This window comes from Cotesia typhae, unplaced genomic scaffold (assembly GCF_013202065.1).
Source record: "Cotesia typhae breed Kobodo isofemale line unplaced genomic scaffold, CoteBio_Ctyphae contig_413, whole genome shotgun sequence".
Lineage (NCBI taxonomy): Eukaryota > Metazoa > Arthropoda > Insecta > Hymenoptera > Braconidae > Cotesia > Cotesia typhae.
The window spans coordinates 407,149-429,378 of NW_027423750.1; the positions used below are offsets into that span (position 1 = coordinate 407,149).

The 22,230-nt window shown below is 36.5% G+C and overlaps 6 protein-coding genes across 6 annotated transcripts in view; 5 read left to right on the top strand and 1 right to left on the bottom strand.

The window, feature by feature from the left end:
• The window catches only part of Lhfpl (LHFPL tetraspan subfamily member 5 protein), a 93,664-nt gene extending 75,535 nt beyond the window's left edge, over nt 1-18,129 (bottom strand). The window contains exons 1-2 of the mRNA XM_074243752.1: nt 17,991-18,129; nt 17,778-17,916 (exon numbers count right to left, since the gene is read on the bottom strand). Coding sequence (XP_074099853.1) covers nt 17,778-17,829 — 52 coding nt within the window. The 5' untranslated portion in view covers nt 17,830-17,916; nt 17,991-18,129. The remainder of the gene's footprint in view (nt 1-17,777; nt 17,917-17,990) is intronic.
• On the top strand, nt 218-8,584 carry LOC141527804 (uncharacterized). The gene is made up of 14 exons (XM_074243467.1): nt 218-2,058; nt 2,121-2,274; nt 2,330-2,467; nt 2,577-2,812; nt 2,874-3,079; nt 3,136-3,594; nt 3,666-3,975; nt 4,788-5,534; nt 5,638-5,779; nt 5,847-5,990; nt 6,053-6,288; nt 6,359-6,564; nt 6,633-7,112; nt 7,176-8,584. The coding sequence occupies exons 1-14, from the start codon at nt 1,336-1,338 to the stop codon at nt 7,585-7,587; spliced, it is 4,593 nt and encodes a 1,530-aa protein (XP_074099568.1). The 5' UTR covers nt 218-1,335; the 3' UTR covers nt 7,588-8,584.
• On the top strand, nt 8,776-12,212 carry LOC141527859 (uncharacterized). The gene is made up of 7 exons (XM_074243555.1): nt 8,776-9,750; nt 9,826-9,970; nt 10,041-10,211; nt 10,278-10,510; nt 10,768-10,967; nt 11,046-11,546; nt 11,605-12,212. Exons 1-7 carry the CDS (start codon nt 9,013-9,015, stop codon nt 11,999-12,001), a joined length of 2,385 nt encoding a protein of 794 aa, XP_074099656.1. The 5' UTR covers nt 8,776-9,012; the 3' UTR covers nt 12,002-12,212.
• On the top strand, nt 12,757-15,534 carry LOC141527861 (uncharacterized). Its single transcript, XM_074243557.1, has 8 exons — nt 12,757-12,960; nt 13,022-13,410; nt 13,488-13,632; nt 13,776-13,913; nt 13,976-14,214; nt 14,304-14,509; nt 14,589-15,065; nt 15,130-15,534. Exons 1-8 carry the CDS (start codon nt 12,801-12,803, stop codon nt 15,455-15,457), a joined length of 2,082 nt encoding a protein of 693 aa, XP_074099658.1. The 5' UTR covers nt 12,757-12,800; the 3' UTR covers nt 15,458-15,534.
• On the top strand, nt 17,831-19,662 carry LOC141527806 (uncharacterized). The gene is made up of 5 exons (XM_074243469.1): nt 17,831-17,942; nt 18,037-18,269; nt 18,339-18,544; nt 18,609-19,091; nt 19,291-19,662. Exons 1-5 carry the CDS (start codon nt 17,831-17,833, stop codon nt 19,610-19,612), a joined length of 1,356 nt encoding a protein of 451 aa, XP_074099570.1. The 3' UTR covers nt 19,613-19,662.
• Nucleotides 19,663-20,059: 397 nt separating this feature from the next.
• LOC141527854 (S-methyl-5'-thioadenosine phosphorylase) lies at nt 20,060-22,008 on the top strand. The gene is made up of 6 exons (XM_074243548.1): nt 20,060-20,196; nt 20,380-20,540; nt 20,722-20,942; nt 21,026-21,228; nt 21,565-21,771; nt 21,853-22,008. The coding sequence occupies exons 1-6, from the start codon at nt 20,176-20,178 to the stop codon at nt 21,889-21,891; spliced, it is 852 nt and encodes a 283-aa protein (XP_074099649.1). The 5' UTR covers nt 20,060-20,175; the 3' UTR covers nt 21,892-22,008.
• Nucleotides 22,009-22,230: the final 222 nt, after the last annotated feature.

Below are 22,230 nucleotides of genomic sequence, written 5' to 3' on the forward strand. Positions count from 1 at the left end.
TAACAAAAATAAGAAGCTTAGCAGAGACATTTTATCAATTAATACCTATTAATACTTTATAAAAAAGAAAATTCACTTAGGAACATCAAAAAGCGATTAGAAAAAAAAAAAAAAAAATAATTAACGGAAAGTATAGTGTTTTAACTTAATTTAACTTAATAGATCTTCGTTAATTAAATTGTTTTCCCCATTTGCTTCTATAATGACGTCAACAATTAATTTTTAATTTTTATCTTAATCTCAAAAATAGGCTAACATTGGTAATTCGAAAAAAATATCCTTCAAGTTATGTAAATTATCGTAGAAACACAGAAATTTTTTACCTCTGATTAAAAAATGAACATCTAGTTTATCTCCTGACCTATGAGAAGACAAATGTTAGATAATGATTGCGAGATTTCCAAGAAAAATACTTCTTATACTAGTTTATACCGGCTAGCTGATGATCAGAAGATCATAAATTGAGCGCTGGTTTGATACAAGTTCCGTAAAGTGTCTAGATTATCCAGAAGGGTGCAAATTGAGAACAAATCGGTGAGTAAGCTTTTCTAATTTGATCAAAAAATCATATTTCATACAATTTGATACATTCACTTTAATGAGTCTAACTTCTGACTAACTAGGGCTTCAAGCGTTTTGTCAATTAATTTTAATGAAAGATTTTACATTATTTGCTGACAATAATAAAACATTTTATCATTTATTTTTAATATAATATCGATAATCATTAAGTAGATCTTTAATTTTGACGTTATATTTTGACGCCACAAATTTTTTATTTTTTAAAGACGAATTAATTTTTATCATCCCAATAGTAGTCGTTTTATTCTAATAATTTCAATAATTCGACAGCCCCCCCCCCTGAGTGGAGCGAAGCCGCGAGGCCGAGGAGTGGGAGGCGGGACTAGAAGTGGGGGTAGGCCTAAACATTTGGCGTTGATTTGCTCGTCAATTTCGACGTTTAAAAGTATCTAGATATCTAGATAAAAATCGTTAGATTAAATGACCCCCGTCAAGATGTTAATTTATATAAATAAGTGAGTTATCCACCACCTAGCCCTCTTTTTTTTTTTTTTTTTTTTTTTTACTAAATAATAACAATAATAACAGTCGCGAGAGGAAAGGAGGGGATCGAAGCTTATCAGAGCATTTGACGCGCTCGACATTAAATTTTAGTTACCCAGAGTGTCTTGTCAGTGAATTCTTGAAGTTATTAAATTAATGAACCAGAAGCCTTTATTCCTTTCTTAATCATCAGGTAGGTCTTATTGTTGTTATTGCATCTACTTTTTTTTTTTTTTTTTTTTTTTTACTAATAATAAAGTTTATTTAGCAATGGGGAAATTACCGGCACTAGCGCTGCTGGTTCTTTTGATCAGCGCCAGCTATCCGGAAGCGCAAGCTTTCAGTTTTGGAAATATATTTAATGTCGGTTCGATAATTAAAAATATTATTGGGACTGTCGCAAACATTGTAGGGGTATTTGTACCCCAGAAACTCGCTCCAGATCACTCTAAGGAGTACCGACAGTTCGAAAATGATCTCATGGGGCAAAATAAAAGGCTAAAAGAAATTTACGGTAAAGTTAATGACGCTAAAGAGCGGACTATGGCGTTGGAAAAAAAACTTGCAACGACCGCTCAAAACTTTAAAAAAATCGAAATCAGAGCTCAGACTCGTGAAATTCAAGTTATGGATATGATGAACCGAATCGACGATGTTATCAAGAAGACTGACGTTCTGACGTATTCCGTGACAGATGTGCTGACTGTCCAAATTAACGACACTGTTCGTAAGCTTGGAATAGCCGCGGATCTCGACAGTGAGATGATGACCCTGCACAAGTACATTGTCGATATCAGCGACAGCTTTGATATTCTGGTACAGCGCACCACGAGAAGGGAAAATATGAGTGAAAGAAGCTTCCGGGACTTTCTCAAATCGATAGTTTCCTACAAGGCCCGTCAGCCGAGAGATATTATGGACAATATATGGGGGTTGTTCCAGAAATCATCCATTACTGACGATCTACCATCAATCTTTGTCAATTACGTCCATGTAAGTTAATTAACTTACTGTTGTAAAGATTAGTAATTTTTTAAATGTTATTTTTTTATTAGAGACAAAGTTTCGAAGAGAAATGCGACCTAGACTCGACGTTCCAAGACAAGCTTAAAGCCATCTATAATTTGGTGATGATTACCGAATTTCGGCATTTTCTTATGCAGGTTGTGTCTTACAAGTACACGTCCATTATTGACCCAATAAGAAATGGTAATAGATAACTCAAATTTAATTATTGCTTTTATTAATCGCGTTATTGTTCTAGGTAATATAAAGAATGATGTCAACACGTTTGTCGGAAGGTTAATCCAAAAGTCCCAAGGCTACATCAGGACTATGAAGGAAGCCTTTGAAAAAATACCTACTGACATCATGCGCTGTGACCCTTCTGTTCACTTAAAAGGTACCCAATGAATTTATACTTTTTCCTAAATCAAAAAAAAAAAAAAAAAAAAAAAAAAATCTTCATAGATTCTTTTGATAGAACAGTCTCACATCCTTAATTGTTTCAGATGACAACAACTTTGAACTCAACAATCTATTTGGAGCCTACTACATAAACATCGCTCAACTGGACGTTCATTGCGACGTTACTTGCGACATAATTAACGTAAAAAGAGATCTAGAGTGCCTTTCTGTTTCCGAAAGCGAATCTGGTGATATAGTTCCTCATTACTGTCCGCAATTCCAGTGCAAAGGAAGGCTCCACTCCTGCAAAAGAGCAAACAGCTACAGTTTCTGCGAATCTGTAAGTCCCTTCAAAGTTACATCACTGAGCATCAGTGTATCTATCAATTGTTTTTCACCAGCGAATTCCGAACGAGCAGCGCTACAAATGGATCAGAAAAGATCCCGACGAATCGATGATCAACAGCTGCGACGGCAACTTCGTTAATACGATGACCAGAACGCGTTGCGAAAGTTGCATGTGTCAGTGTTCCGAAGAGGGAGCTGAGTCTGACGCAACCAGGACCGTCAGTTTGCTTCCTCAGTTGTCTGATTACAAGAACAACATGTAAGTGATCTTGTCGATTTTTAAAGAGCTGGTTGATCATTAGTTTTCTTTTTTAGGGTCGTTACCAACGTCCGTTTCCAGAAAAGGAACAATGTCGTCCATATCCAAATCGAGGAAGGCGAGCTGCTTCCAGAAGGCAGAATCACACGCGGCAGTCAGCGCTGGATTAAACTCAAGGACTTTGTTTACTCACGAAACACTCCCGAGGGCTCCTTCTCGATTGTTGACGGCAATGACCTGCTTCCGCTGACGCCTAATGACAACTTCACCTTCCTAAACCACGATAACCGCAGAATGATGCTCCATGACGTTAAAGTTGATTCTGACAGAGTGGTAACAGGCGTCAGGTTCTTCCTTAGAAAAACCGATGATGTAGAACCTAGTAAGATTGTCATTATGGTCCACGCGACCAAGTACGATTACTTCACAGGCAAGGTGCTGCATAAGAAGCCTAATGCTCACAAGTGGTACGACTTCCATGAAAGCCGCTGCTCTTATTGTATCGTGCCCACGTTGTAAGTATTTCGTCCAAAATTGTCATTTTTTAATGCTTCAGGCTGATAATTGTTTTTGTTTTTACGGATAGGACGGAGGTCGACCTTAATAATCGTGGAAACCCCATGGATTCGTTGAGGAACGTTGAAGTCACCAAATCGAACCAATTCGTAATGTTCAGAGCGTCAGGAGATGACAACTCTGGTCACCTAACCATCCCCTTCTTCGACGCAAGGCCTGCTGGAATCGCGAGTCGCACTGCTCTCAATGGAATTGGAATGCTCCATCGCAGCAACAGAGGCTACGGAGGGTTCCTTGCGCCGAAGCTTCTCGGTATAGATCACTCATTTGCGATGACCTACGAGTTGAGCTACGAAAAAATTGAAAGCTACAAGTGGACTTGAAATAATTTTACTTTCTGAGATTTTTATTGTAGCTTTGGACAATTTTTCAATAAAAAAAAAAAAATATCAATATTAATCATTGACATAATTTTTGTCCAAAAAACCTCAAGCTGTTTCAATTCAATCCATAATTTTATTTTTAAAAATTTTATACTGAATATTGACGTCAATAGCTTCGAGCGATTTATCAATTACTTTTAATGGAATATCGATAATCATTAAATAGATCTTTAATTATAATTTGACGCCACGAATTCTTTATTCTTTAAAGAAGTATTAATTTTTATTATCCCAAGAGTAGTCGTTTTATTCTAATAATTTCAATAATTCGACAGCCCTCCCCCTGAGTGCAGAACGAAGCCACGAGGCCGAGGAGTGGGAGGCGGGACTAGATGTGGGGGTAGGCCTAAACATTCGGCGTTGATTTGCTCGTCAATTTCGACGTTTAAAAGTATCTAGATATCTAGATAAAAGTCGTTAGATTAAATGACCCCCGTCAAGATATTAATTTATATAAATAAGTGAGTTGTCCACCACCTAGCCCTTTTTTTTTTTTTTTTTTTTTTTTTTTTACTAAATAATAACAATAATAACAGTCGCGAGAGGAAAGGAGGGGATCGAAGCTTATCAGAGCATTTGACGCGCTCGACATTAAACTTTAATACCAAGAGTGTTTAGTCAGTGAATTCTTGAAGTTATTAAATTAATGAGCTAGAGGCGTTTATTCACTTTTTGATCATCATCCAGGTAGGTCTTATTATTCCAATTTTTTATTATTCATGTGATTAATTTAAAGATTGAATTTCTAGGTGTCTTTAAAAATGAGCAAGTGGATATTTGTGAGCCTGGTCCTGGCTTTCGGAATGAAGGAGATTGATGCAGTGCCTCTGATGGCTATCGACGCTATGGTTGGAGCTGGCCGAAATCTGATAAACACTATTTTGGAAGACATCGCGCCGGGTCATAACGAAGTCAAAGATCCGTTCGCTCTCAGCAACGAGACTTTGCAGTCAATTGAAAAAATTAACGCGTATATAACGAGTCAAAATCAATTAAAGAACGAAACTCTGATATTTATTAAGGACACCGACGATCAAGCGGCCAATGTCAATCAGCGATTGTTTGAGATTGACCAGATTGCCGATAAAGCTCTTAATTATACGGAAAGAACTAATTTGAAGCTTAACAAAGTTTTGATCAAATCGCAATACGTCTTGAATGAACTTCCAAAGATAACAGCTACGATCGAGACCAAAGTCACCGAGTTGATGAACAACCTGGCTGACAGACTTAAGATCGAAAATGAATTCAGGACATCCTCCAAGCTGCTCGCGCAATATTTGAGGAGGATTCAGAATATGTATGACGGATACATGGAAAATCTAAATCCCAAGACTCCCTTGACTCCCATGACCTACGAGAATCTCTTCAATACCACCTTGTCCAACGGTGCTCAGGAACTCAACAACAACCTTTATACGATAGAGGCTATGCTCGCAAGCAATAAATCTGTGCTTTACAAAGGATTCCTCGATGCCTTCAACAATAAAGGGAAGGTAAGCCTTTGATTTATTTTAGTAATTCATGAAGAAACATGCAAAATTCGATGCAGAAATGGACGAAAACTTGGATTACTAAAACGACTTTTAACCTTTTCAGATAATGTCATTCGAAGAAAGATGCGGCTTGAGTGACACTTACCAGAATCGTCTCAAGAGGATTTACAATTTGATTTCTATCAACGAGTACCGTGCCTTAGTGATGCTGACTATCGCCCACAAGTACTTCGAAACCCAAAGGAGTAAGATTGAAATTTTATTATCATTAATCAATCTTGCCTGATGATTTATTAATTTTTTAACTTTCAGATGACAGATCAGCGAAAAACGATATACTTACAAATTTTCGTGAGTACGTTAACAGGATGACAAACCACTTGGTCGCCATGAAAGAGGCAATGACAGTTGCTTCCACGGAAATCATTGAGTGCGACCCTCCTCAGTACATGCTAGGTAATTAATTTCTATCGAAAAATTTATCCATACAATTGGCTTACATTTGTTACATTTTCTAGACATCAATACTTTCTCCTTGACGAATTTGTTCAGCATAATCTACTTGAGTACCGACCAAATTGGTAACCGCTGCTCGCGATCGTGCCCAAAAATTGACACTGTCAACAAACTCGCTTGTAAGAAAGATGTCAAAAACAAGAACAATTTAGCAGTAAAAGAGTATTGTCCGAAGCAGCAGTGCAACGGTCGGATCCACGATTGCGAAGTTAAGAATTACTATGAATTCTGCGAAGCGGTAGGTCACTTGAACCAGAATACCAAATAATTAAAATGATACATGGGAATTTAATTAATTTATTTTACAGCACGAAGGTGCGGCGACGAGGTATCAATGGATCGAAAGTTTCACGGACAGAAGCAGCCGATTGAACTGTGATGGACGTTGGGTCGATACAATGAAGGAGTCCAAGTGCATTGAGTGTATGTGTCAATGCTCTGCAGAAGGAGCCGAATCCACGGCAACTAGGACCATCAGTTTGATTCCTCAATACACTGATGTCAACAACAACATGTAAGGTTATCCAAAATTTTATCCGGATGCGTAAGCATAAATGGTATTAATGATTTTCTGTTTGTAAGGGTTGTCTCGAATATGAGGCTCCGTAAGAAGGACAACGTGGTCCACGTCCAAATTGAGGAGGCTCGTCTTCTGCCGGGAGGAGAAATAGACACTAGTACTCGCCGTTGGATCCCGCTAGATGACCTTGTCTACAGGAAAAACACTCCTGAAGGCGGCTTCTGGAAGGTTCAAGGAACGGAGCAAGTCGGGCTGGTCTTCAACGAAGACTACACCTTCTTGAGCAACAACAAGAAAAGCTTGTACCTAGATCAAATCGTTGTGGACAAGGACTATGTTGTAACTGGGGCGAGATTCAAAAATTCCTATGAGAATTCTCAGTTAGGAACTCCGAACTACAGCGCTATTCAGCTCGAAATATTCAAGACCAAGTTTGACTACCAGAATGGAACCTTGTCGAAGAATAAAGAAGAACAGCATATTTCTGTGATTGCCAATAACAACACGCAATCTCAACACAACGACGCTTATAGCAAGGCTCGGTAAGTATTTAAAAAATTAATTGGAAGGTGAGAGATTTGGATTATTGATGGTTGATATTGCAGAACGAAAACGCTACTGAAGAATTTGAGGCTTTCAACCGATAGCAACAAAAATTCGGAATTGTGGCCGCCAAACGCGGAATTGGAGTTCAAAATGACGGCAAGGGTTGGATACGGAAAAGGGGTAATTCCGTTTTTCGACGGACGTCCGGCGACCAAGCAAAGTCAAGTGCCACTCAGCGGAATGGGAATTGTTTATCGTAAGAGAAAAGGCTACGGAGGATTTATTTCGCCGATGCTGATTGGACTCAATCACGCTGAGTATGTTATCACAAAGTTGAGTGACGAGGAGAAAAAGAGAATGGAAGAGGACTTTTTGGGAAATTCTGATAAATTAGGTACAGGGAATAAACTTGATTTTACAAGTGATAATAGTAAAGATGGATCTGATTATCTGAATGAATTCGATGAATAATTGATAACTGATTGTCAATTCCTTGCTAAAATTACTTTATGTAACTACTTTTAGTAAAAAATAAAAATTATGTGACCTAATGTTTTTGGGAATTATTATTATTTGACAATTATTTGATGGTACGATATTTGTTGAATAACAAGTGTGATTGATAAAAATAAATTCGATTAGTCGGACATAAATTGACGCACATTAGTAACAAGTGGCCCTCAGGCTGTAGCTTTTTATAAATTACTACTTGTATACATGATTTTTTGGTCTAATTAACTGTGTCAATTCAGATAACAAGCAAAGAACCACTACTCAAGTTAATTGATCGATAATTTGTTTTTTATCCAGTTGGCTTCAAGCGTCTTTCCTTTTTAATTTTCAGCTTGATGCAGCCACGTTGTATTTTTATCTATATTATTGTTATTAGATTTTTTTGTTATCTAAAACAATATTGGTGAACTTATAATTTCCAAAAATTTTAACAACTACAGTTAAACCCAATCCAATAACCGACAAATAATTGTATAAACCATTAATTTTGAATTTTATCCCGACAATTCGGCATAGATACATCTCATCAACGCTAGAACTAAATCGAAGTCGATGAATTAATTAAATAAATCAATATTAAACTCATTAGAAGAGCACCCGACGTAATCGAAAGATCTAGGATCTATTCCTAGCTTGGTTAATTAATTTAGTTTCTAAATATAGTCATGATTCATTTTTGAACTAATGACCTCCAAGATTTTACATTATTTGCTGACGTTAATAAAACATATTATCATTTATTTTTAATATAATATCGATAATCATTAAGTAGATCTTTAATTTTGACGTTATATTTTGACGCCACAAATTTTTTATTTTTTAAAGACGAATTAATTTTTATCATCTCAATAGTAGTCGTTTTATTCTAATAATTTCAATAATTCGACAGCCCCCCCCCCCCTCAACCCTGAGTGGAGTGAAGCCGCGAGGCCGAGGAGTGGGAGGCGGGACTAGAAGTGGGGGTAGGCCTAAACATTCGGCGCTGATTTGCTCGTCAATTTCGACGTTTAAAAGTATCTAGATAAAAGTCGTTAGATTAAATGACCCCCGTCAAGATGCTAATTTATATAAATAAGTGAGTTGTCCACCACCTAGCCCTCTTTTTTTTTTTTTTTTTTTTTTTTTTTTTACTAAATAATAACAATAATAACAGTCGCGAGAGGAAAGGAGGGGATCGAAGCTTATCAGAGCATTTGACGCGCTCGACATTAAACTTTAGTTACCCAGAGTGTCTTGTCAGTAAATTTTTGGAGTTATTAAATTAATGATCTAGAGGAGTTTATTTATTTCTTAATAATCATCTAGGTAACTTTCTTAATTATTTATTGTAATTTTCAACGAATAATTTTTTGCATTGAAACCCAACAGATAATCCTTAAAAAAATGGCTAATGTACGACTGTTAGTAATGATACTTTGCATCACAACCAATTACACATCCGCTAAGGGATTCAATGTCGCAAAAATGTCCGGATTTATTGCAATTTCTCACGATCTTTATTCCGGAATAAGTGACACTGTTAAATCTTTTAAACAGCCCTCGAATAATGACACTCCGGAAGCGAATAAACTACTGCAAGGAATCGATGAAGCGACTAAAGGACTCACTGAGACATCTAAGAATTTAAATACTTCGCTGACGGACTTTACCGAAGTAACCGATGTCATAAACAAAAACATTGATGTCTTAGGCGGTAAAGTCGACGACATACACGACGTCGCGAAGGTTATGCTCCGCCGTTTGGACAAAGTAGTGCAGAACCTCGCAAGAATCACCGCGGAGTTCACGAAAATTCCCAAAGCCGTTACCAGCAAAATGGAGAAGATGCTCAACCTTATCATCAAGCAGCAAGCCACCCAGCAAACCATGGACAATCAGTTGATGCAACTTTGGGAGCACACCACAAATATAGACACTTGGTATAATAAATTCCTGACTATCACCAACCCGGACTTTCCACTGCAACAAGTTACTTACGACAGATTTTACGAAATTGTTACCACCAAAAATAATGAAGGCATGGAAAAAACCATCGACTACATTCATGCGATGTTCACCACCGGTACTGGCAATTCTTCCATCCACGACAATATCCTCGATTTCGTCAACATCTATCAGAAGGTTCGTAAATATTTTTGTAACTGCTTTTTGCATAAAACAAATAAAAAATGTTAATTTATTTAATTGAACTTGCAGCAACTAGCGTTTGAAAGTAAATGTGATCTGCAAAGGTCGTTTCAAGAACAACTGAAAGTTATCTACAATATTGTTGTCGTCAGCGAGCTTCGAGTCTTCATGATGACTGTGTTTGCGTACCATCGCAAGCAAATCGAGATTACAAGTAAGAGCCGTCTGTTTTAGAAGCTAATCTATTAGATATAAAGTTGATAAATTATTCTGGTTTGTTGTAGATCCTAAAATGCTCGGAGAAAATTTCATTACCCAAGACTACAAGAACGAGTTGCGAATGGTAGTTGAAAAAACACTTACTCGCATGAGTGGGTACCTTCAAGCTATGAAAATGGCCACCCAACATTCATCAGCGGAAATTTTCCGCTGCGACCCACCAAACCCTGTCATCAGTAAGTTAATGAAGATTAATTTTTAAAATTAAATTGTTTTCATTAAATTGTTAATGTTTGTTGTAGATGATGATATTTTCCGACTGGACGATCTCTTCGGGCTCTATTACTTAAATGTCCAACAAATCAGCAGCGATTGTGAGGTAGAAGACCTGGAAATTATAAACTTTACGGGATTTGTTGATTCCTTGGATTTGATCCAGTCAGGCGCTTATGTCGAAAGTTACCGTCCTAGGTACCAATGTCATGGTCGGATACACAAATGCTTTAAAGGTGGAAAGCGAAAATTCTGTGAGGCTGTAAGTTATTACTTTATCTACTAGCGATCATAATGTACATCCTATCAAAGAAATCCAGTCTAAATAAATTTCCATATAGTAATCCAAGTATTCATACTTATTTCTGGATTTTCAGACGGGAATCCATGCATTCCTTTGAATCTTATGGATTTCTAAATAAATCCATACTTTTTCCTGATTTCCACGCGAATTTACATGGGTTTTTTTTTATGATTCAGTTCTTGTCTTATTATTTAATTATAAATTAAAAATTGCAGAGACTAGGAACTGGAAAACGTTACGAATGGATGAGTAACAATCATTCAACGTACAACGATTGCAACGGTCGTTTCATCGACACAATCGCCTACGCTTCATGCACAGACGTAATTTGCCAATGTTCTGAAGAAGGTCCTACGTCAACAGCAACCCGAGCATTCAATTTGCGTCCACAATATTCCGATATAAAAAAAAACAAGTAGGAATTTTTTATCACATTAAATTCTATTAATTTTGTAGCAAATTTTTCCTAATTAATTATTGATCTAATATCTAGAGTCGTGACGAACGTAAAACTGCGTAAAAAGGACAACGTGGTCCACATTCAGATACAGCAAGGACAACTGGAAGCCGAAGGACGCGTCGACGAAGACAGCCTGGAGTGGGTGCCACTCGGAAAGTTCATAAGAAGTGTAAGCGAAGACGTAGAAGGCTTCTATTGGACGGATAACGAAGAAACATTGCCGTTGGCTGAAGACCAGGATTACACATACGTAGCGGATGACCGAGCAGAGCTCAACCTTGACGACATCCTCGTCGAAACGGGCTACATCGTCACGGGGGTCAAGTTCGAGAGACAGAATCTTAATCCTAAAGAAGGGCTAAACAAGAGTCCCCTTAGATTGAAGGTACATGGAACCAAGTTCGACTACGTCGAGGGAAAGCTTTCTATTCCGATGTACGCGCAAGAATTGAATTTAGATGATGGACGATACTTCAAGTGGTTCAATGCCAATTTGTTTGATGCAGAGACAGACCGCAATTACGGCAGAGCAAGGTAAGCATTTATCTAAGACTTCATCAAGCAACTTTTTGGTATTTTAATTTTCTTACAGGGATAAAATTTCCATGGAGGACAAAAGGGACTCAATGCTCACCGCAGGCAACCGGATTGATGCAAGACCTAATTCAGCCGTCAAGTTTCAACCAACGAACTTCAATACCGATTTTGGACAAACTACCATTCCGTACTTTGACGCACGGCCTGCTATTATCGTCGATGGAGTAGCGCTTGGAGGAGTTGGTCTCACGCATCGCGGAACTCCAGGTTACGGAGGATACATTGCGCCTAAAGTATTCTCGGTTAATCACGCGGAGTACATTGAGATCGATATTAAAAACATTCCCGCTGCAGCCAGTGAGATTGTTAAGGATCTCCGCAACGAAGAGAAACCTAGTAAAGATAACAGCGAAGAAGAATTGAATCCAGAAGACGATTATACAGAATATTGAGATTTTTCTTGAATAATGTAACATTTTTATTCTATAAAAATACTGCTAATAAACTTGTTGAAAATTATTATAGATTAATGATTATTATTTAATACATTTGAAAGATTCTCAAGGTCGATTCTTGATTCATAAACTCGTGAACTCCGGGATTATAAATTATTAGCTGACGTCAATCATTTTATCAATTAGTTTTAATAATGGAATATCGATAATCATTAAGTAGATCATTAATTATATTTTGACGCCACGAATTTTTCATTCTTTAAAGACGAATTAATTTTTATTATCCCAATAGTAGTCGTTTTATTCTAATAATTTCAATAATTCGACAGTCCTCTCCCCCCCCCCCCGCCCTGAGTGCAGCGAAGCCGCGAGGCCGAGGAGTGGGAGGCGGAACTAGAAGTGGGGGTAGGCCTAAACATTTGGCGTTGATTTGCTCGTCAATTTCGACGTTTAAAAGTATCTAGATATCTAGATAAAAGTCGTTAGATTAAATGACCCCCGTCAAGATGCTAATTTATATAAATAAGTGAGTTGTCCACCACCTAGCCCTCTTTTTTTTTTTTTTTTTTTTTTTTTTTTACTAAATAATAACAATAATAACAGCCGCAAGAGGAAAGGAGGGGATCGAAGCTTATCAGAGCATTTGACGCGCTCGACATTAAACTTTAGTACCCAGAGTGTCTTGTCAGTGAATTCTTGAAGTTATTAAATTAATGATCTAGATCTAGATAAGTTTCTTCATTATTGTTTCTATAATTTATACTAACAATTTAAAATCCCGCAGGTTCATCCAAAAATGAGTTCTTTGCCATTGTTATTGTTGCTCTCATTTTTGGGGACTAATCTGCGCTCAAGCGCTTTTCCAAGTCTTTCCAACATCAGAAGCATCAACGAATTCAACAATGCCATAGCTGCGACTCTCTACGAAGCTCACAAGCTCTCCTTAACTCAATCCGGTAAGTTTGATTTTTTATGACAATTTTTACTTGTTATTTAATTTGATTTGTTCTAAAACAGAATCGATAAACAAACTCGAGCTATTCATGAATGACAGTAACTTGGTGGCCCAACATGTCATCGGCAATCACCCCGTCGCGCTGTCAGAGTCAATGCAGGAAGCACTTAACCCGCTGATCGCAATAATTGGAGATTCATGGGGCTTCCTCAACGAAACGACAAAACTGGTTGATGCTTTCAAGCAATCCGATGAATTCTTCAAGAATTTCATCGCACTGTTAGTTTCCGATTCTATCAACGACCAGGAGACAATCGGAAATTTTGCAACCGAAATCGTTCAGGGAACCAAATTAGAAGATGCTATCACCTGGATTTATGAAACAATGACATCAGGAGGATTGAATAATATATTTTTCACCCTCCGCGACTATCTCGTGAAATTTGATCGGGTAATCAAGCATCTATCCACGCAAAAAGAGTTAGATTGGAATATTTTAGAGTTATTAACAGGATTTTTATTTTTTAGATCTTCGAAGAGAGTCAACAATGTAATTTTGTCATACCAGTGCAAGACAGCATCAAGAACGTCTTTGATCTGGTTGTTGTCAACGAAATTCGAGGGTTTGCGATGAATCTCTTTGCTCTGAATTACCAGCAAGTAACCTCTGAAGGTAATCAGAGGTCAAATTAATTTTTGTATTTAACTATTTTTTTTTAATTTTCAAAATTTCAACATTTAATGCCTCACATACTATTTTTTAATTTTATAAATTTTTATGGACTTCCTTAATTCCTAATTTAAATTTTATTTCAGCGGCCAATGAAAATATCATTTTGGAAAAAATATCAGATTTCTTGGATCGAGTCTACAGAATACTCAAGGACTCAAAGACATTGACAGCCAACGCGAAGATAGATTTGCTTCGCTGCGATCCAGAACAGCACATACTGGGTAATTCTAATTTTTGTAGGTATTGTAGGTATTTTATCAATTGATAAAAAATTATTTTGCAGATGAAAACTGTTTCCGATTGGAGAATTTGTTCACAAAGTATTACGCGAACGAGCGACAATTGTCTGATATAACTGACGTTGATTTTAAGCACTTTTTCACTTACAACCGCGTTGAGTGTTTAGATGAAACGAACAAAAAGGATGAATTGCATCTTAAGTATTACTGCCCTTCAAGACAATGCTTGGGAAAATTACACGACTGCAGACTTGTGAGTCCAATGCCGGCGTTCTGCGAATCGGTGAGGACTCACTATTTATTTATTGATGTTTCTAGACTGCCATAGCGATTAGTGACTTATATTATTATTTTTTTTTTTTTTATTTGCAGCCATACGAATCAGGTCCTCGGTATCTGTGGGCGGTAGACCAGTACAACAGCTCGACAATTGACAGTTGTCCTGGAAAATTCCTCGACACGATGACCAAATCCTTAAACAGGAACTTCATGTGCCAGTGCTCTGAAGAGGGCGCTGAGACGGACGCGACTAGGGCTATCAACATGAATCCGCAGATGGCGGATATCAAAAATAACATGTAAGAATTCTATGAAGAAAATTAGACTAGATCGCTACATGAATCATTTTTTAATTGTATAATTAATTTTTTTTTTAAGGGTGGTGACGAACGTGAGATTCTTGAAACAAGACAACATGATCCACCTCCAAATCGAGCAAGGAGCCCTACTGCCTGAAGCCAAGATCGACCCAGACACTTTAGAAGTAGTTCCAGTCGGCAGATTCCGTTACTTGAAGAACACAGACGCTGGATCATTCGTGATAATCAACCCCAATGATCAGGATGATGAAATTTATCTAAAGTACGACACTAATTATACGTTCATCAGTCACAACCACAACGTGCTCCATCTAGACGAAATCAACGTCGACAGAGGCTACGTGGTCACTGGTGTCAGACTGAGGAACTCGTTATTCAATCCCGAAAATGGAATCAACCCCTCGCCGATCGAGTTGCAGCTACATGCTACTAAGTTCGATTACCACAAGGGTGTTCTACGTCCGGATCTCCTCAAAGGATCTATATGGATCACCCCCAAGAACTTGGACAACCGTCCCGGGTACACGAGCGAAAGGTAAGATCAGATTGATGTCAGTAAGAAGAATTAGATAAATTGTGTTTCTGTTGTTGGATTATAGGAAGTTATTGGACTTGTCGAATCTGGAAGATTCGCTTTCTGAAGAATTCACCAATGTAGTGGATTCTTTGCCCAATCAAGAGATCAAGTTCCAGCCCTCGGGCATCAGCGGAAACTTGGGACAAACTACTATTCCGTATTTCGATTCACGGGCTCCGGTAGAAACCTCGCTTAGAGCACTGAAAGGAGTCGGAATAATCCATAGAGGGTCCGACGGATTCGGAGGATTTTTAGCTCCGAAGATAATGACTGTTAATCATACTGAGTATGCATTTACTACTGTAAAACCTGTAGAAAGAAGGAAGTGGATGAAGGAATGGTTGAAATGAGATGCTAATTAAATTTCTCCCTAAAATTCCTTTATGTAACTACTATTAATAAACAATAAAAATGATGTAATCCAAAATTTTTCGAAATTATTTGAGATCTATTTAATGCACTTTAGTAATAAGTGGCCCTCAGGCTGTGGGTTTTTAGGAATTACTACTAGTATACATGTTTTTTTGGTTTAATTAACTGCGTCATTCAGATAACAAGCAAAGAACCACTACTCAAGTTAATTGATCGATAATTTGTTTTTTATCCAGTTGGCTTCAAGCGTCTTTCTTTTTTAATTTTCAGCTTGATGCAGCCACGTTGTATTTTTATCTATATTATTGTTATTAGATTTTTTTGTTATCTAAAACAATATTGGTGAACTTATAATTTCCAAAAATTTTAACAACTACAGTTAAACCCAATCCAATAACCGACAAATAATTGTATAAACCATTAATTTTGAATTTTATCCCGACAATTCGGCATAGATACATCTCATCAACGCTAGAACTAAATCGAAGTCGATGAATTAATTAAATAAATCAATATTAAACTCATTAGAAGAGCACCCGACGTAATCGAAAGATCTAGGATCTATTCCTAACTTGGTTAATTAATTTAGTTTCTAAATATAGTCATGATTCATTTTTGAACTAATGACCTCCAAGATTTTACATTATTTGCTGACGTTAATAAAACATATTATCATTTATTTTTAATATAATATCGATAATCATTAAGTAGATCTTTAATTTTGACGTTATATTTTGACGCCACAAATTCTTTATTCTTTAAATAAAGACGTATTAATTTTTATAATCCCAATAGTTGTCGTTTTATTCTAATAATTTCAATAATTCGACAGCCCCCTCCCCCCTCAACCCTGAGTGGAGTGAAGCCGCGAGGCCGAGGAGTGGGAGGCGGAACTAGAAGTGGGGGTAGGCCTAAACATTTGGCGTTGATTTGCTCGTCAATTTCGACGTTTAAAAGTATCTAGATATCTAGATAAAAGTCGTTAGATTAAATGACCCCCGTCAAGATGCTAATTTATATAAATAAGTGAGTTGTCCACCACCTAGCCCTTTTTTTTTTTTTTTTTTTTTTTACTAAATAATAACAATAATAACAGTCGCGAGAGGAAAGGAGGGGATCGAAGCTTATCAGAGCATTTGACGCGCTCGACATTAAACTTTAGTTACCCAGAGTGTCTTGTCAGTAAATTCTTGGAGTTATTAAATTAATGATCTAGAGGCGTTTATTTATTTCTTAATAATCATTTAGGTAACTTTCTTAATTATTTTTGTAATTTTCAACGAATAATTTTTTGCATTGAAACCCAACAGATAATCCTTGAAAAAATGGCTAATGTACGACTGTTAGTAATTGCGCTTTGCATCGGAAGTAACTTCCAAGTTAATGCACAATTCGGAAGTATGTTTGGCATCGGTGATATTGTTCGCGACATTGGAGGAGAAGTTCACCACGTCTGGGAGAGATTCTTCAAAGAGCCCGATGAAAGATACGTGAAGGAACAGGTAAAGAAGATCGAACAAATCAAGAATAACCTCAAGGCCAACGGAAAGTCTCTGGATAACTCCGAAGAACTGACTAAACTTATCCTGCAACAATTGGGTGACACTGACGACAAATCAAGAGATTTGGACGAAAGACTTGTCAGACTAAACGACACTTTTACGCTGGTCGATTTAAAAATCGACATAGTCACGAGCCGCATCAATGAGATTTCTATGCTGATTAGCGATATTCCAGCTACAGTCGCGGAAAGAGCGAGTTTTTTGTTGAGCGGCTTCCTCAACCGAATTAGAGTGCAGAGAAATCTTATCGAGGTGAAAGAACTTTTCAAGACATATACCAGAACCATCGATATAAACTACAATAACTTTTTGTTGTACACCAAACCCGGCGCTAATGTAAGAAGAGAATCTATGCTCGAGTTCTGCGACAACCTCTTGTCACCCTATGCTGATGAATTATCCAAAACTCTCGTCCGAATCCACAAATTACTCGCTCCAGGAGAAACTGAATCAATTTACGACGGACTGCTGGAATTCCTTCGAGACTTCCAAAGCGTAAGTTTTGTTGAACTTTAATTTTTGGAGAAATTAATAATAATTTGCTTTGCAGAAACAAACATTCGATGAACGATGTGACTTGGAAACTTCCTTTCAAGAGCAATTCAGAGAACTGTACCACATTATCCTTGTCAGTGAAATTAGAGCTTTTACAATGCAAGCGTTCGCAATGAACTACCGCCACATGGTAGGAGGTAAGGAATAATTGTTAATGTTATTTAGGTTCTTATTTACTTACTTGAAATATCTGCAGAGGAAACTGAAGCCGCGGTGAAGGGTGAAGTGGGCATGATGGTCGAGTCCTTGTTGAAAAGGATATCCAGCTACCTGGCGGCTATGAAGGGAACCATGGACGGCGTTTCCAGGGAGCTTTTCCGCTGTGAACCACAAAAGCATTTGTTAGGTGAATTTATTTATAAAAATCATTTGGGAATCTAATTTAGTTTCTTACATGGATTTTTCTCCAGAAAGTAGGTAATAATTGACAACCTTTTCAGGTGAAACATCCTTCCGAGTGAATGATCTCTTCGGAATGTACTACATCAACAAAAAACAGCTGAACCCTCTAATTTCCAAATATCCGGCAGAAATCAACACCCTCAGCTACTTTGAGTGCTTGGATAGATACGCAGTTAACGATGCATTCATAAACTTTTACTGTCCTCGGTACCAATGCATCGGAAGATTGCACAAGTGCAAGGAAGCTGGAAGTTTCAACTTTTGCGAAGCGGTAAGATTATTTTATTTTGTATCACACATTTTATATCCTTACTTATGGGCTTTGATTGCGTTATTACAGAGAGCTGGAGCCAACAGACGTTACGGCTTTACTCTGGACGGAAAAAAATTCCCAAAGAGACCTTTTGACTGCAACGGCCGATTTGTCGACACACTAGCAAAGGAAACTGACAATCTACTGTGCCAATGTTCCGAGGAAGGAGCCGAGTCTTTGGCAACCAAAGCAATCAATTTAATGCCCCAGATGTCTGATATTGAGAACAATATGTAAGAATTTTGAAAATGTTTTACTTTTAGATTATTTCGATTATTTGGAACATTATTTATCCAGGGTTGTGACCAACGTCCGTTTCCTGAAGAAGAACAACATGATCCAATTGCAGATTGAAGAAGGTCTCCTTCTTCCGGACGGAAACATTGACAAGGCAACTGTTTCAAGCGTTCCAGTGGGTAATTTCCGGTACTTGCAGAATTCAACCCAGGGCTCGTTCGTCCAACTGGACCCAGCCGAATGGGACGACAGACAGATCCTGCTGACCTACGACAGAGACTACACCTTCCTGTACCACAACCGGTCGACCATCAACCTGGATGACATTGTCGTCGACAAGGGATACGTTGTCACTGGAGTTAAGTTCGACACCGAGGAAAACAACCCCGGAATTGGAATTAATTACAGTCCGATTCAGCTCAAGGTCCATGGAACGCCTTTTGATTACGACACCGGGTTGTTGATTCCTACTACCGAGAAACCCTCCAAGTGGTTCACGCCGTTTGACATGAAGGGGAGGATCAAGAGATACTCTTACATGCGGTAAGTTATTTCGGTTAAAATCTGGGTTAATAAACCGAGATTTACAGCCAAGTGGTTAACCGTTTGACTTCGAACTATCACAACTGGACGGGACAGGGTTCGAGTCCCACCGCGGTCAAATAATTTTCGCTACGTCAATTTTTTATTTTCTTCGACTGTGAGAATTAATAATAATGATTACATTAATCTTATCTTTTAGCGAGATACTGGACATCAATGACAGCGACAACTCCATCAAAAGCACCGGCGCTGTTCGGCAATCTCCGACGAATTTCCAAGTAACCTTCCAAGTTACCTCTTGGGAGAAGGACATGGGCCAAACTGTAGTTCCTTACTTTGACACCTTAAGCGCTGCTGTCTCCAACGGCGTCGCTCTTGATGGCATTGGTATCTTTCACAGAGGCTCGCCAGGGTTCGGGGGATTCATTGCGCCCAAGATTTTTAATGTTGATCATGCTCATTATATTAGACCTGAAATCAGCGAATACGTTATTGAAAAATATAAAAAATCTTGGTATTAATTTTAATATTATTTATTAAAAAGTATTGGAGATAGTGAAATTTTAATACAATTAGCAGACACTTGATCATTCTTTAATTTTTTTTTAATAAAATTATTTTAAAAAATTCAACTTTTTGCCATAGTTTATTAAAAAAATTATTGAATATCTGCTGAATTAATACTTCTAAATATTTTCAATACTTTTTAATGGGATTTGAAATTATTTATAGTATCACTTAATAAAAATAAAATCTATTAATATTAAAAATAATTTTGGTTTTAAATAAATATCTTTAAAATAATTAAAATCCTAAAATTTCAAAAATATTAAGAAATTTACCGTCTATTCGTTACAAAGAACTCTCTCTACTTTTCTTACCACTTGCCGCCATCTTGAACTACTAGATTACCTAAATAATACCTAAACCTGTCAACAGATGGCGGTAGTTGACAATTCTCATTGTTGTGCTCCCCAATAACAAACAAATTCTAAGAAAAATTCTATATTTCTAATAATTTATCTGTTTATTGATAAGAGAGATTTGATCTTTGCGTAACAAACGTCGCAGTTTCAATTTTAATATGGGAAAATACAAAATCAAGGTAAGAAATCTTCAATTTTAATTAATGATCCTAAAATAAGTATTTTACAATTTTTTATTTTTAAATTAATAAAATTTTTTTTCCAATTAAAAAAATTTATAAAAATTTTCTGATGGAAAATTTTTATTTTTAATTTATTAAAAAAAAAAAAATACTTTTGATTCGTAATTTTTTTAATTAAAGGTGGGAATTATTGGCGGCTCCGGATTGGGCGATATCGCAAATAAAGTGCTGAAAAACAGCAATCAGCTTGATTTAAAGGATTTAAAAAATGACTTTGGGTTTCCCAGTGGAAACATCCACACCGGAGTCATCAATGGCGTCGAAGTTGCCTTGTTATCTAGGTAAGTTTAAAAAATTTTTTTTTAATTAATTTAAAATTAAATTTTACTAAAATTAGCCGACATTTAAAAATTTTTATAATTTTTTTCATTAAATAAAATTGTAAAAAAAATTTCTAAGGTTTTTTATAAATTTTAATGTCATAAAAATTGACATTATTCATTTATTTTTTTTTTTTTTTAGACATGGTCAAGGACACAAAATTAACCCGACTAATGTAAATTATCGCGCAAATATCGAAGCATTGAAACTAATAGGATGCACTCATATATTAGCGTCTAATGCTTGCGGATCACTGTGCGAAGAAATTGGCCGCGGACAATTAGTTATTCCTGACAGTTATATTGACCGAACTGTCGCGAGGAAGAACAGTTTATTCGATGGAACTTCTCCGCGGTACCAAGGTAATTTTTAAATCATTAATTATTATTAAAAATTATTAAAAAAGTTCCAAAAATAAGACCTATGTAATTATTAATTTTTTTAGGAGTCTGCCATATGCCGATGGAACCTTCGTTCCATCCAGATGTCGCTGATGTATTCGAACAAGCTGCTAAAGAACTGGGTATTAATGTCCGAAGAGGAGGAACTATTGTAATTATTGAGGGACCGAGATTTTCTTCGAAAGCGGAGAGTAACGCTTTCAGGTTATGGGGTGGCCATCTTGTCGGTATGACTTCGTGTCCTGAGGTAGGCTAGTTATAATTACATTTGACTTTGAATAATAATATTGAATACTATTAATTGAGACCTTTCATTTGAGTACCCACATCAATTTTTCATATATTTTATATATTTATATATATTATATATATATATATATATATATATATATATATATATATATATATATATATATATATATATATATGAAAAATATATCAAAAATGCATGTGGGTACTCAAATGAAAGCTCTTGATGAGTTTAAACTCAAGATGAGCTTAAATCTTAAAAAACGTCAATATTTAAAAAAGTACAGTGCAATTTAACAAAATTCATTACTTAATAAAGTAACATATCTTACAGGTTAGCGTAGCCAAAGAAACTGGAATAATCTACGGCGCTATCGCCATGGCAACTGACTACGACTGCTGGAAGGAGTCCGACAACGTCTGTGCCGGGGACGTCATCCAGGTCTTCCTACAAAATGTCTCCAAAATAACCGATCTGCTGGTCAAGGCCGTCGAACTAATCGGCCAGCGCCAGTGGGACCAGCAGCTCGATCATCTCAAAGTAATTTTTCACTATTTATTATAATTATTGTCTCACTATAATTTTAAATAATTATTTTTTTTTTTTTTTTTTTTTTTTTAGAATCTCGTGGAGTCTGGAAACGTCTCATCCAAAGATTGATCCCACTGTGAGATAAAAAAAATTATTTCACGTTTTCTACACACAACACACTCAAATTATTTTTGTATCTGCAATTGATAAATTTAATAAAATAAATCATTGTTATTATCAACGGAACATTTTTATATTTATTTATTATTATTTTACATATTTATTTTTTATTAATTATAGAAGAATAACGATTCGAATACTTAATTTATCTACAATTTACATCTTTGTTATTTATATTTGTATTTTATCGCTTCTTTATATTGGAAACAAAACCAAAAAATATTTTATAAAGCATAGCTTCTTTATTTCTTTTTTATTGTTTTTTCTTTCAATACTTTGAGGCTCAAA